General features: G+C 40.0%; 1 protein-coding gene across 1 annotated transcript in view; it reads right to left on the bottom strand.

Moving 5' to 3' along the window:
- The window catches only part of LOC147091137 (F-box only protein 24-like), an 86,430-nt gene that overhangs the window by 66,081 nt on the left and 3,504 nt on the right, over window positions 1-16,845 (bottom strand). Inside the window, exon 2 of the mRNA XM_085977595.1 lies at window positions 9,015-9,134. Coding sequence (XP_085833721.1) covers window positions 9,015-9,134 — 120 coding nt within the window. The remainder of the gene's footprint in view (window positions 1-9,014; window positions 9,135-16,845) is intronic.

The raw sequence follows: 16,845 nt of genomic DNA, 5'->3' as shown, positions 1-16,845 counted from the left end.
AATAGAACACACAACAGAATATATCTAAAACAGATCACAGTACGGAATAGAACACACAACAGAATATATCTAAAACAGATCACAGTACGGAATAGAACACACAACAGAATATATCTAAAACAGAACACAGTACGGAATAGAACACACAACAGAATATATCTAAAACAGATCACAGTACGGAATAGAACACACAACAGAATATATCTAAAACAGATCACAGTACAGAATAGAACACACAACAGAATATATCTAAAACAGATCACAGTACGGAATAGAACACACAACAGAATATATCTAAAACAGAACACAGTACGGAATAGAACACACAACAGAATATATCTAAAACAGATCACAGTACGGAATAGAACACACAACAGAATATATCTAAAACAGAACACAGTACAGAATAGAACACACAACAGAATATATCTAAAACAGATCACAGTACAGAATAGAACACACAACAGAATATATCTAAAACAGATCACAGTACAGAATAGAACACACAACAGAATATATCTAAAACAGATCACAGTACAGAATAGAACACACAACAGAATATATCTAAAACAGATCACAGTACAGAATAGAACACACAACAGAATATATCTAAAACAGATCACAGTACGGAATAGAACACACAACAGAATATATCTAAAACAGATCACAGTACGGAATAGAACACACAACAGAATATATCTAAAACAGATCACAGTACAGAATAGAACACACAACAGAATATATCTAAAACAGAACACAGTACAGAATAGAACACACAACAGAATATATCTAAAACAGAACACAGTACAGAATAGAACACACAACAGAATATATCTAAAACAGATCACAGTACAGAATAGAACACACAACAGAATATATCTAAAACAGATCACAGTACGGAATAGAACACACAACAGAATATATCTAAAACAGAACACAGTACAGAATAGAACACACAACAGAATATATCTAAAACAGAACACAGTACAGAATAGAACACACAACAGAATATATCTAAAACAGAACACAGTACAGAATAGAACACACAACAGAATATATCTAAAACAGATCACAGTACGGAATAGAACACACAACAGAATATATCTAAAACAGATCACAGTACAGAATAGAACACACAACAGAATATATCTAAAACAGATCACAGTACAGAATAGAACACACAACAGAATATATCTAAAACAGATCACAGTACAGAATAGAACACACAACAGAATATATCTAAAACAGAACACAGTACAGAATAGAACACACAACAGAATATCGCCAAAACAGATCACAGTACGGAATAGAACACACAACAGAATATATCTAAAACAGAACACAGTACAGAATAGAACACACAACAGAATATATCTAAAACAGAACACAGTACAGAATAGAACACACAACAGAATATCGCCAAAACAGATCACAGTACGGAATAGAACACACAACAGAATATATCTAAAACAGAACACAGTACGGAATAGAACACACAACAGAATATATCTAAAACAGAACACAGTACGGAATAGAACACACAACAGAATATATCTAAAACAGAACACAGTACGGAATAGAACACACAACAGAATATATCTAAAACAGATCACAGTACAGAATAGAACACACAACAGAATATATCTAAAACAGATCACAGTACGGAATAGAACACACAACAGAATATATCTAAAACAGAACACAGTACAGAATAGAACACACAACAGAATATATCTAAAACAGATCACAGTACAGAATAGAACACACAACAGAATATATCTAAAACAGATCACAGTACAGAATAGAACACACAACAGAATATATCTAAAACAGAACACAGTACGGAATAGAACACACAACAGAATATATCTAAAACAGATCACAGTACGGAATAGAACACACAACAGAATATATCTAAAACAGATCACAGTACGGAATAGAACACACAACAGAATATATCTAAAACAGAACACAGTACAGAATAGAACACACAACAGAATATATCTAAAACAGATCACAGTACGGAATAGAACACACAACAGAATATATCTAAAACAGATCACAGTACGGAATAGAACACACAACAGAATATATCTAAAACAGATCACAGTACGGAATAGAACACACAACAGAATATATCTAAAACAGAACACAGTACAGAATAGAACACACAACAGAATATATCTAAAACAGATCACAGTACAGAATAGAACACACAACAGAATATATCTAAAACAGATCACAGTACAGAATAGAACACACAACAGAATATATCTAAAACAGAACACAGTACAGAATAGAACACACAACAGAATATATCTAAAACAGATCACAGTACGGAATAGAACACACAACAGAATATATCTAAAACAGATCACAGTACAGAATAGAACACACAACAGAATATATCTAAAACAGATCACAGTACAGAATAGAACACACAACAGAATATATCTAAAACAGATCACAGTACAGAATAGAACACACAACAGAATATATCTAAAACAGATCACAGTACAGAATAGAACACACAACAGAATATATCTAAAACAGAACACAGTACAGAATAGAACACACAACAGAATATCGCCAAAACAGATCACAGTACGGAATAGAACACACAACAGAATATATCTAAAACAGAACACAGTACAGAATAGAACACACAACAGAATATATCTAAAACAGAACACAGTACAGAATAGAACACACAACAGAATATCGCCAAAACAGATCACAGTACGGAATAGAACACACAACAGAATATATCTAAAACAGAACACAGTATGGAATAGAACACACAACAGAATATATCTAAAACAGAACACAGTACGGAATAGAACACACAACAGAATATATCTAAAACAGAACACAGTACGGAATAGAACACACAACAGAATATATCTAAAACAGATCGCAGTACAGAATAGAACACACAACAGAATATATCTAAAACAGATCACAGTACGGAATAGAACACACAACAGAATATATCTAAAACAGAACACAGTACAGAATAGAACACACAACAGAATATATCTAAAACAGATCACAGTACAGAATAGAACACACAACAGAATATATCTAAAACAGATCACAGTACAGAATAGAACACACAACAGAATATATCTAAAACAGAACACAGTACGGAATAGAACACACAACAGAATATATCTAAAACAGATCACAGTACGGAATAGAACACACAACAGAATATATCTAAAACAGATCACAGTACGGAATAGAACACACAACAGAATATATCTAAAACAGAACACAGTACAGAATAGAACACACAACAGAATATATCTAAAACAGATCACAGTACGGAATAGAACACACAACAGAATATATCTAAAACAGATCACAGTACGGAATAGAACACACAACAGAATATATCTAAAACAGATCACAGTACGGAATAGAACACACAACAGAATATATCTAAAACAGAACACAGTACAGAATAGAACACACAACAGAATATATCTAAAACAGATCACAGTACGGAATAGAACACACAACAGAATATATCTAAAACAGATCACAGTACGGAATAGAACACACAACAGAATATATCTAAAACAGAACACAGTACGGAATAGAACACACAACAGAATATATCTAAAACAGATCACAGTACGGAATAGAACACACAACAGAATATATCTAAAACAGATCACAGTACAGAATAGAACACACAACAGAATATATCTAAAACAGATCACAGTACGGAATAGAACACACAACAGAATATATCTAAAACAGAACACAGTACGGAATAGAACACACAACAGAATATATCTAAAACAGATCACAGTACGGAATAGAACACACAACAGAATATATCTAAAACAGAACACAGTACAGAATAGAACACACAACAGAATATATCTAAAACAGATCACAGTACAGAATAGAACACACAACAGAATATATCTAAAACAGATCACAGTACAGAATAGAACACACAACAGAATATATCTAAAACAGAACACAGTACAGAATAGAACACACAACAGAATATCGCCAAAACAGATCACAGTACGGAATAGAACACACAACAGAATATATCTAAAACAGAACACAGTACAGAATAGAACACACAACAGAATATATCTAAAACAGAACACAGTACAGAATAGAACACACAACAGAATATCGCCAAAACAGATCACAGTACGGAATAGAACACACAACAGAATATATCTAAAACAGAACACAGTATGGAATAGAACACACAACAGAATATATCTAAAACAGAACACAGTACGGAATAGAACACACAACAGAATATATCTAAAACAGAACACAGTACGGAATAGAACACACAACAGAATATATCTAAAACAGATCGCAGTACAGAATAGAACACACAACAGAATATATCTAAAACAGATCACAGTACGGAATAGAACACACAACAGAATATATCTAAAACAGAACACAGTACAGAATAGAACACACAACAGAATATATCTAAAACAGATCACAGTACAGAATAGAACACACAACAGAATATATCTAAAACAGATCACAGTACAGAATAGAACACACAACAGAATATATCTAAAACAGAACACAGTACGGAATAGAACACACAACAGAATATATCTAAAACAGATCACAGTACGGAATAGAACACACAACAGAATATATCTAAAACAGATCACAGTACGGAATAGAACACACAACAGAATATATCTAAAACAGAACACAGTACAGAATAGAACACACAACAGAATATATCTAAAACAGATCACAGTACGGAATAGAACACACAACAGAATATATCTAAAACAGATCACAGTACGGAATAGAACACACAACAGAATATATCTAAAACAGATCACAGTACGGAATAGAACACACAACAGAATATATCTAAAACAGAACACAGTACAGAATAGAACACACAACAGAATATATCTAAAACAGATCACAGTACGGAATAGAACACACAACAGAATATATCTAAAACAGATCACAGTACGGAATAGAACACACAACAGAATATATCTAAAACAGAACACAGTACGGAATAGAACACACAACAGAATATATCTAAAACAGATCACAGTACGGAATAGAACACACAACAGAATATATCTAAAACAGATCACAGTACAGAATAGAACACACAACAGAATATATCTAAAACAGATCACAGTACGGAATAGAACACACAACAGAATATATCTAAAACAGAACACAGTACGGAATAGAACACACAACAGAATATATCTAAAACAGATCACAGTACGGAATAGAACACACAACAGAATATATCTAAAACAGAACACAGTACAGAATAGAACACACAACAGAATATATCTAAAACAGATCACAGTACAGAATAGAACACACAACAGAATATATCTAAAACAGATCACAGTACGGAATAGAACACACAACAGAATATATCTAAAACAGAACACAGTACGGAATAGAACACACAACAGAATATATCTAAAACAGATCACAGTACGGAATAGAACACACAACAGAATATATCTAAAACAGATCACAGTACAGAATAGAACACACAACAGAATATATCTAAAACAGATCACAGTACAGAATAGAACACACAACAGAATATATCTAAAACAGAACACAGTACGGAATAGAACACACAACAGAATATATCTAAAACAGATCACAGTACGGAATAGAACACACAACAGAATATATCTAAAACAGAACACAGTACAGAATAGAACACACAACAGAATATATCTAAAACAGAACACAGTACGGAATAGAACACACAACAGAATATATCTAAAACAGATCACAGTACGGAATAGAACACACAACAGAATATATCTAAAACAGAACACAGTACAGAATAGAACACACAACAGAATATATCTAAAACAGAACACAGTACAGAATAGAACACACAACAGAATATATCTAAAACAGAACACAGTACAGAATAGAACACACAACAGAATATATCTAAAACAGATCACAGTACAGAATAGAACACACAACAGAATATATCTAAAACAGAACACAGTACAGAATAGAACACACAACAGAATATATCTAAAACAGAACACAGTACAGAATAGAACACACAACAGAATATATCTAAAACAGAACACAGTACAGAATAGAACACACAACAGAATATATCTAAAACAGAACACAGTACAGAATAGAACACACAACAGAATATCGCCAAAACAGATCACAGTACAGAATAGAACACACAACAGAATATATCTAAAACAGATCACAGTACAGAATAGAACACACAACAGAATATCGCCAAAACAGATCACAGTACGGAATAGAACACACAACAGAATATCGCCAAAACAGATCACAGTACGGAATAGAACACACAACAGAATATATCTAAAACAGATCACAGTACGGAATAGAACACACAACAGAATATATCTAAAACAGATCACAGTACAGAATAGAACACACAACAGAATATATCTAAAACAGAACACAGTACAGAATAGAACACACAACAGAATATATCTAAAACAGAACACAGTACAGAATAGAACACACAACAGAATATATCTAAAACAGATCACAGTACAGAATAGAACACACAACAGAATATATCTAAAACAGATCACAGTACAGAATAGAACACACAACAGAATATATCTAAAACAGATCACAGTACAGAATAGAACACACAACAGAATATATCTAAAACAGAACACAGTACAGAATAGAACACACAACAGAATATATCTAAAACAGAACACAGTACAGAATAGAACACACAACAGAATATATCTAAAACAGAACACAGTACAGAATAGAACACACAACAGAATATATCTAAAACAGAACACAGTACAGAATAGAACACACAACAGAATATCGCCAAAACAGATCACAGTACAGAATAGAACACACAACAGAATATATCTAAAACAGATCACAGTACGGAATAGAACACACAACAGAATATCGCCAAAACAGATCACAGTACGGAATAGAACACACAACAGAATATCGCCAAAACAGATCACAGTACGGAATAGAACACACAACAGAATATATCTAAAACAGATCACAGTACGGAATAGAACACACAACAGAATATATCTAAAACAGATCACAGTACAGAATAGAACACACAACAGAATATATCTAAAACAGAACACAGTACAGAATAGAACACACAACAGAATATATCTAAAACAGAACACAGTACAGAATAGAACACACAACAGAATATATCTAAAACAGATCACAGTACAGAATAGAACACACAACAGAATATATCTAAAACAGATCACAGTACAGAATAGAACACACAACAGAATATATCTAAAACAGAACACAGTACAGAATAGAACACACAACAGAATATATCTAAAACAGATCACAGTACAGGATAGAACACACAACAGAATATATCTAAAACAGATCACAGTACAGAATAGAACACACAACAGAATATATCTAAAACAGAACACAGTACAGAATAGAACACACAACAGAATATATCTAAAACAGAACACAGTACAGAATAGAACACACAACAGAATATATCTAAAACAGAACACAGTACAGAATAGAACACACAACAGAATATATCTAAAACAGAACACAGTACAGAATAGAACACACAACAGAATATATCTAAAACGGATCACAGTACAGAATAGAACACACAACAGAATATATCTAAAACAGAACACAGTACAGAATAGAACACACAACAGAATATATCTAAAACAGATCACAGTACAGAATAGAACACACAACAGAATATATCTAAAACAGAACACAGTACAGAATAGAACACACAACAGAATATATCTAAAACAGAACACAGTACAGAATAGAACACACAACAGAATATATCTAAAACGGATCACAGTACAGAATAGAACACACAACAGAATATATCTAAAACAGATCACAGTACGGAATAGAACACACAACAGAATATATCTAAAACAGATCACAGTACAGAATAGAACACACAACAGAATATATCTAAAACAGATCACAGTACAGAATAGAACACACAACAGAATATATCTAAAACAGAACACAGTACAGAATAGAACACACAACAGAATATATCTAAAACAGAACACAGTACAGAATAGAACACACAACAGAATATATCTAAAACAGATCACAGTACAGAATAGAACACACAACAGAATATATCTAAAACAGATCACAGTACAGAATAGAACACACAACAGAATATATCTAAAACAGAACACAGTACAGAATAGAACACACAACAGAATATATCTAAAACAGATCACAGTACAGAATAGAACACACAACAGAATATATCTAAAACAGATCACAGTACAGAATAGAACACACAACAGAATATATCTAAAACAGATCACAGTACAGAATAGAACACACAACAGAATATATCTAAAACAGAACACAGTACAGAATAGAACACAATAGGAAATACACCCAGAATTGAAGGCAGCACAGAATATCCAGAGGATTGAGAGCAATGGAGAATATACCCAGATTAAAGCATTAAACAGTAATTCGCATTAACAGGAATTGGTTCTAATAAGCAGTACAGGTGCACTATCCCTTATCCGAAACCCTTGGGACCAGATGTTTTTCGGAATTCGGAATTTTCGGATTTCAGAATGGTATTCAGAATCAGTACGTAACACCCTAGCGGGGGTCTGGGCAGCACCCCGTAAGCAAACACATTAATATTTCTGCAGCGAACCTTATGAATATTCACACTGAGTGGGATAAATAAAGACTATAAATAGTATGACAGTTTATTTGTACAGCAATAATTTGGTAAATTAAGTCGTGGGATAAATATAGACCATAAATACTCCAGATACGCTCCACGAATAAACTTTCGGTTTTCAGAGGTTTCCGGTTTTCGGAAGAGTGGATCAGGGACAGTCTACCTGTATTATAACTGTGTCTTACAAGGCCAGGATGCTTGTGGTATTATTTTGCCCATCCTTTGGATGAAGGTGGTGCATCCTCGTCCATGTACTACACGGGATACTCACTAACTCGGGAGGGATGGACAGGATGGAGAACGGACCTGTTCGCTCCTTTTTGCTGCTCGTTCCTCCAACAAGATCACGTTGTCCATCCAGATGGGTGAAAGACATCCGCCTCCTCTTCACCTATTTAGAAAGGCATGGGTAAGCTATAAATAGACTTTGGCATTTTAATCCCTTTTCCAAAACAGAGGGGGGGAAAAACAATTTTGCACAGCCCATGTACACTCTCCCCTATCATTGACCCTACCCACCCATTTAATCTCCTCCCACAGCCCATGGACACTCTCCCCTATCATTGACCCTACCCACCCATTTAATCCCCTCCCACAGCCCATGTACACTCTCCCCTATCACTGACCCTACCCACCCATTGAATCTCCTCCCACAGCCCATGTACACTCTCCTCTATCACAGACTCTACCCACCCATTTAATCTCCTCCCACAGCCCATGTACACTCTCCCCTATCATTGACCCTACCCACCCATTTAATCTCCTCCCACAGCCCATGTACACTCTCCCCTATCACTGACTCTACCCACCCATTTAATCTCCTCCCACAGCCCATGGACACTCTCCCCGATCACAGACGCTACCCACCCATTTAATCTCCTCCCACAGCCCATGTACACTCTCCCCTATCATTGACCCTACCCACCCATTTAATCTCCTCCCACAGCCCATGTACACTCTCCCCTATCACAGACTCTACCCACCCATTTAATCTCCTCCCACAGCCCATGTACACTCTCCCCTATCACTGACTCTACCCACCCATTTAATCTCCTCCCACAGCCCATGGACACTCTCCCCTATCATTGACCCTACCCACCCATTTAATCTCCTCCCACAGCCCATGTACACTCTCCCCTATCACAGACTCTACCCACCCATTTAATCTCCTCCCACAGCCCATGTACACTCTCCCCTATCACAGACTCTACCCACCCATTTAATCTCCTCCCACAGCCCATGTACACTCTCCCCTATCACAGACTCTACCCACCCATTTAATCTCCTCCCACAGCCCATGGACACTCTCCCCTATCACGGACTCTCCCCACCCATTTAATCTCCTCCCACAGCCCATGGACACTCTCCCCTATCACAGACTCTACCCACCCATTTAATCTCCTCCCACAGCCCGTGTACACTCTCCCCTATCACAGACTCTACCCACCCATTTAATCTCCTCCCACAGCCCATGGACACTCTCCCCTATCACAGACTCTACCCACCCATTTAATCTCCTCCCACAGCCCATGGACACTCTCCCCTATCACAGACTCTACCCACCCATTTAATCTCCTCCCACAGCCCATGGACACTCTCCCCTATCACTGACTCTACCCACCCATTTAATCTCCTCCCACAGCCCATGTACACTCTCCCCTATCACAGACTCTACCCACCCATTTAATCTCCTCCCACAGCCCATGGACACTCTCCCCTATCACAGACTCTACCCACCCATTTAATCTCCTCCCACAGCCCATGGACACTCTCCCCTATCACAGACTCTACCCACCCATTTAATCTCCTCCCACAGCCCATGGACACTCTCCCCTATCACAGACTCTACCCACCCATTCAATCTCCTCCCACAGCCCATGGACACTCTCCCCTATCACAGACTCTACCCACCCATTCAATCTCCTCCCACAGCCCATGGACACTCTCCCCTATCACAGACTCTACCCACCCATTGAATCTCCTCCCACAGCCCATGGACACTCTCCCCTATCACAGACTCTACCCACCCATTTAATCTCCTCCCACAGCCCATGGACACTCTCCCCTATCACGGACTCTACCCACCCATTGAATCTCCTCCCACAGCCCATGGACACTCTCCCCTATCACAGACTCTACCCACCCATTTAATCTCCTCCCACAGACCATGTACACTCTCCCCTATCACAGACTCTACCCACCCATTTAATCTCCTCCCACAGCCCATGGACACTCTCCCCTATCACGGACTCTACCCACCCATTTAATCTCCTCCCACAGCCCATGGACACTCTCCCCTATCACAGACTCTACCCACCCATTTAATCTCCTCCCACAGCCCATGGACACTCTCCCCTATCACAGACTCTACCCACCCATTGAATCTCCTCCCACAGCCCATGGACACTCTCCCCTATCACGGACTCTACCCACCCATTTAATCTCCTCCCACAGCCCATGGACACTCTCCCCTATCACGGACTCTACCCACCCATTTAATCTCCTCCCACAGCCCATGGACACTCTCCCCTATCACAGACTCTACCCACCCATTTAATCTCCTCCCACAGCCCATGTACACTCTCCCCGATCACAGACTCTACCCACCCATTCAATCTCCTCCCACAGCCCATGTACACTCTCCCCTATCACGGACTCTACCCACCCATTTAATCTCCTCCCACAGCCCATGTACACTCTCCCCTATCACTGACTCTACCCACCCATTTAATCTCCTCTCACAGCCCATGGACACTCTCCCCTATCACAGACTCTACCCACCCATTTAATCTCCTCTCACAGCCCATGGACACTCTCCCCTATCACAGACTCTACCCACCCATTGAATCTCCTCCCACAGCCCATGGACACTCTCCCCTATCACTGACTCTACGCACCCATTTAATCTCCTCCCACAGCCCATGTACACTCTCCCCTATCACAGACTCTCCCCACCCATTCAATCTCCTCCCACAGCCCATGGACACTCTCCCCTATCACAGACTTTACCCACCCATTTAATCTCCTCCCACAGCCCATGTACACTCTCCCCTATCACAGACTCTCCCCACCCATTCAATCTCCTCCCACAGCCCATGGACACTCTCCCCGATCACAGACTCTACCCACCCATTTAATCTCCTCCCACAGCCCATGGACACTCTCCCCTATCACTGACTCTACCCACCCATTGAATCTCCTCCCACAGCCCATGTACCTATTATGCTTTTATGGCCACTATCCTATGCATTAATTCTGAGTGGGGTGGGAGTTGGGGAAAGAGAATTCTCCTTAAATACTCTGGACGCGATCTTGCCAGCCCTCGGGAGGTGGGCTTGGAGGTGGGACTGCCGGGAAAATGGCAGAATCTGGGGGCGGGCGCCCATCCGCCCTCCACCCGCCTCAGTGCCACCTCCTCGGGAGGCGGGTAGCCGCCCCGCACCAGGTCCCATCTGCCTGTTATTAGGTAGTTAACAGGCAGATAAGAGGATTATCCCCATTTTACCGGCACAAGTGCAGGCTTCCCGAGGGCTGCGAACCCCGCCAGGGTCACCGAGGCGAGCAGTGGGTCTGCGGGAGTCGGGGCGGGGGGGGTGCAAAAGTGCGCTGTGAAGGTAAGTGATGGGTGCAAGTGTGGAGAGGTGAGGTAAGTGGAAAGTGTTTGGAAAGTTTACTTATTCTTTGTTTCTTCCTGCAGGCTTCAAACATCATCTGCGGCAGAGATGACAGATGGCCGCTGCATTCTGCAATGCAAGAATCATCTCATTTCTGCTAAAGAAAGAGGTTTGATGAGTCTTGAATTCAAAACTCATCAAACTACAGAGAATGTCCGTGTTTGACAGCCTCACAGAGTCAAACGATGACAATTCATCTGTCAAATGAAACGTCATACGCTGACGTTCTCTGTAACCGGCTTTCCCTTAATTGGCCTGCTGAGTCCGCTGGGCGGGCTTAACAAGATCAATCAAGGGACAATAGCGTGGGGTTGGCCAGAAGTCGATGGAGGCGGGACTGAAACCTGACAAGTGGGAGTCCCGCCTCCAAAAGCTCCCCATTGGCAAAAATCCAGCCCTGTGGATTGATCCAGGTGCACACTCTCCACACGTAGCGTGCTGTCCTCTACAGATAGTCTCCCCCTTCCCAGTCCTCCCGCAACCTTCGTATCCCTTGGAACACATGATGAACTCCGGCCGCACCCATCCCTATAACCCCCATTCCCAATCCCTGATGTTTATCCAGTTCCTGTTTGAAGGAGTTAATCGGCGCAGCAGCAAGTTTACACACTATGAATTGTACTGTTTTATCTGGAGAACATGGGGCAGCTGAATCTGATTCTAAAGAAAGAAGCGAATATCATGACACATTACAGACAAACTTGATTAGGTAAAAAATGTTTAAAAATTAATAAATACAGCACAATAGAGAACACAGAAAGGCATATACCAAGAATAGAGCAAACAAATCAAATCAACTTTTTATTGTCATTGTTAGTGCACAAGTGCAGTACAACGAAATGTAGGCTTGCAGCTCCCGAGAGTGTACATTTAGATTAAGACATTTAGACATTCAACATACATTTGGCTTGTAATACATTAACATAAACATAACCATAATAAAGTGCATTGGCAGATGTGCAGGCTTTAGAGTTTATTTGTGGAGTTCAGTAGGATGACAGCCCTGGGAAAGAAGCTGTTCCTAAATCTGGTCGTTCGGGTGCGAATGCATCTGTAGCGTCTCCCAGATGGCAGGAGGGTGAACAGACTGTGGCTGGGGTGGGTAGGGTCTTTGATGATGGACCGTGACCTCCGTAAACAGCGTTTCTGGTATATGTGCTCTATGGTCGGTAGCCGGGTGCCGGTAATGCGTTGGGCAGTTTTGACTACCCGCTGCAGGGCTTTCCGGTCATAGTAGCTACAGCTGCCATACCATACTGTGATACAGTTTGTCAGGATGCTCTCTATTGTGCAGCGGTAAAAGTTAGAGAGGATCAGGGGTGACAGGTTACATCCCTTCAGCCTCCTTAGGAAATATAGGCGCTGCTGGGCCTTCTTCACCAGAGAGGAGGTATTGAGGGACCAGGAGAGGTCTTCCGTGATGTGGACTCCGAGGAACTTAAAGCTGTCCACCCTTTCCACCACAGCCCCATTGATGTGGATGGGGGTGTGACTCCCGCCTTTAGACTTCCTGAAGTCCACAATGATTTCTTTGGTTTTCTTGATGTTAAGGGCCAGGTTGTTATCGGCGCACCACTTCACGAGATACTGGACCTTCTCCCTGTAGGCTGACTCATCATTGTTGGTGATCTGGCCTACTACCGTGGTATCATCTGCAAACTTGATGATGGTGTTGGAACCATGAACAGCCACACAGTCGTGGGTGAAGAGGGAGTAGAGGAGGGGGCTCAGCACACATCCTTGTGGGGCCCCCGTGTTCAGGGTCGGGGGGGGAGGTGTGGTTACCTAATTTGACAGACTGAGGTCTGTTTGTTAGGAAGTCCAGGGTCCAGTTGCAGAGGGAAGTGTTCAGGCCAAGAGTTTGGAGTTTGGTGGCCAGCTTGTTGGGGACGATAGTGTTGAATGCTGAGCTGTAGTCTATGAACAGCATTCTGATGTAGGTCTCCTTACCATCTAAGTGATTCAGTGCCGAGTGTAGAGCAGTTGTGATTGCATCCTCCGTTGATCTGTTTGCACGATAGGCAAACTGGTGTTGGTCAAGAGAGGCGGGAACACTGGCTTTGATGTGAGCCAGGACCAGTCTCTCGAAACACTTCATTATGATGGGTGTGAGTGCGACAGGTCGATAGTCGTTCAGGCACGTCACAGCCGTTTGTTTTGGCACAGGAATAATGGTAGCGGTCTTGAAGCATGTAGGGACTACTGCCTGAGCCAATGACAGATTGAAGATGGCGGTGAAGACATCAGCCAGCTGATCAGCACATTCCTTGAGTACCCGCCCAGGGATGCTATCCGGCCCAGCAGCCTTTCGTGTGTTCACTCCGCGTAGAACACCCCTTACGTCAGAGGACGACAGAGTGAGCACCTGGTCTTCCGGGGGTGGCAAGGCTTTGGTAGCCGGCTCCCTGTTGTCCCTGTCGAAGCGAGCGTAGAAGTTGTTAAGCTCCTCCGGAAGGGAGGCATCGCTAACCGGGGGGCTGGTGTTTTTGCCCTTGTAGTCAGTGATGGACTGGATGCCTTGCCACATGCGCCGGGGGTCCGAGTTGTTGCGGAAGTGATCCTCTATCCGCAGTGTCTGTTTCCTTTTGGCAGTCCTGATCCCCTTTTTTAGGTTGGTCCTAGCTGCACTGTAAGCCGCCGCGTCGCCAGATTTAAATGCTGCGTCGCGTGCTTTCAACAGTGAGCGGACCTCTCCGTTCATCCAGGGTTTCTGGTTGGGGTATGACCTGATATTTTTATGGGTTGTGACGACCTCGACGCAGCTGTTAATGTAGAATAGCACTGTAGATGCGTATTCCTCGATGTCGTTATGGGCAAACATGCCCCAATCAGTGCGTTCGAAGCAATCCTGAAGCTCCGAGACTGCCCCCTCTGGCCATACTTTCACTGCTCTCACTGATGTTCTCCCTCTTTTGATGAGCGGTTTGTATGCCGGGGCTAGAAACAGGGAGAGGTGGTCAGACTTCCCAAGGTGGGGGCAGGGAATGGCCTTATAAGCGTCTACAATGCTCGTGTAGAACAGTGCTGAATATACACAGAATAAAGCACAGTGCAGAATATACACAGAATAAAGTACATTGTGCAGAATATACACAGAATAAAGCACATTGTGTAGAATATACACAGAATAAAGTACATTGTGCAGAATATACACAGAATAAAGCACATTGTGTAGAATATACACAGAATAAAGCACATTGTGCAGAATATACACAGAATAAAGTACATTGTGTAGAATATACACAGAATAAAGTACATTGTGTAGAATATACACAGAATAAAGCACATTGTGTAGAATATACACAGAATAAAGTACATTGTGTAGAATATACACAGAATAAAGTACATTGTGCTGAATATACACAGAATAAAGCACATTGTGTAGAATATACACAGAATAAAGCACATTGTGCAGAATATACACAGAATAAAGTACATTGTGTAGAATATACACAGAATAAAGCACATTGTGCAGAATATACACAGAATAAAGCACATTGTGCAGAATATACACAGAATAAAGTACATTGTGTAGAATATACACAGAATAAAGCACATTGTGCAGAATATACACAGAATAAAGCACATTGTGTAGAATATACACAGAATAAAGCACATTGTGCAGAATATACACAGAATAAAGTACATTGTGTAGAATATACACAGAATAAAGCACATTGTGCAGAATATACACAGAATAAAGTACATTGTGTAGAATATACACAGAATAAAGCACATTGTGCTGAATATACACAGAATAAAGTACATTGTGCTGAATATACACAGAATAAAGTACATTGTGCAGAATATACACAGAATAAAGCACATTGTGTAGAATATACACAGAATAAAGCACATTGTGTAGAATATACACAGAGTAAAGCACATTGTGTAGAATATACACAGAATAAAGCACATTGTGTAGAATATACACAGAATAAAGTACATTGTGTAGAATATACACAGAATAAAGCACATTGTGCAGAATATACACAGAATAAAGCACATTGTGTAGAATATACACAGAATAAAGCACATTGTGTAGAATATACACAGAATAAAGTACATTGTGTAGAATATACACAGAATAAAGCACATTGTGCAGAATATACACAGAATAAAGTACATTGTGTAGAATATACACAGAATAAAGCACATTGTGCAGAATATACACAGAATAAAGTACATTGTGTAGAATATACACAGAATAAAGCACATTGTGTAGAATATACACAGAATAAAGTACATTGTGTAGAATATACACAGAATAAAGCACATTGTGCAGAATATACACAGAATAAAGTACATTGTGTAGAATATACACAGAATAAAGTACATTGTGCAGAATATACACAGAATAAAGCACATTGTGTAGAATATACACAGAATAAAACACATTGTGCAGAATATACACAGAATAAAGCACAT

This window comes from Somniosus microcephalus, unplaced genomic scaffold (assembly GCF_052327205.1).
Source record: "Somniosus microcephalus isolate GS21.2 unplaced genomic scaffold, FLI_Smic_1.0 unresolved_chr4, whole genome shotgun sequence".
Classification (NCBI taxonomy): domain Eukaryota; kingdom Metazoa; phylum Chordata; class Chondrichthyes; order Squaliformes; family Somniosidae; genus Somniosus; species Somniosus microcephalus.
This window is presented reverse-complemented; position numbering and strand designations above follow the sequence as displayed.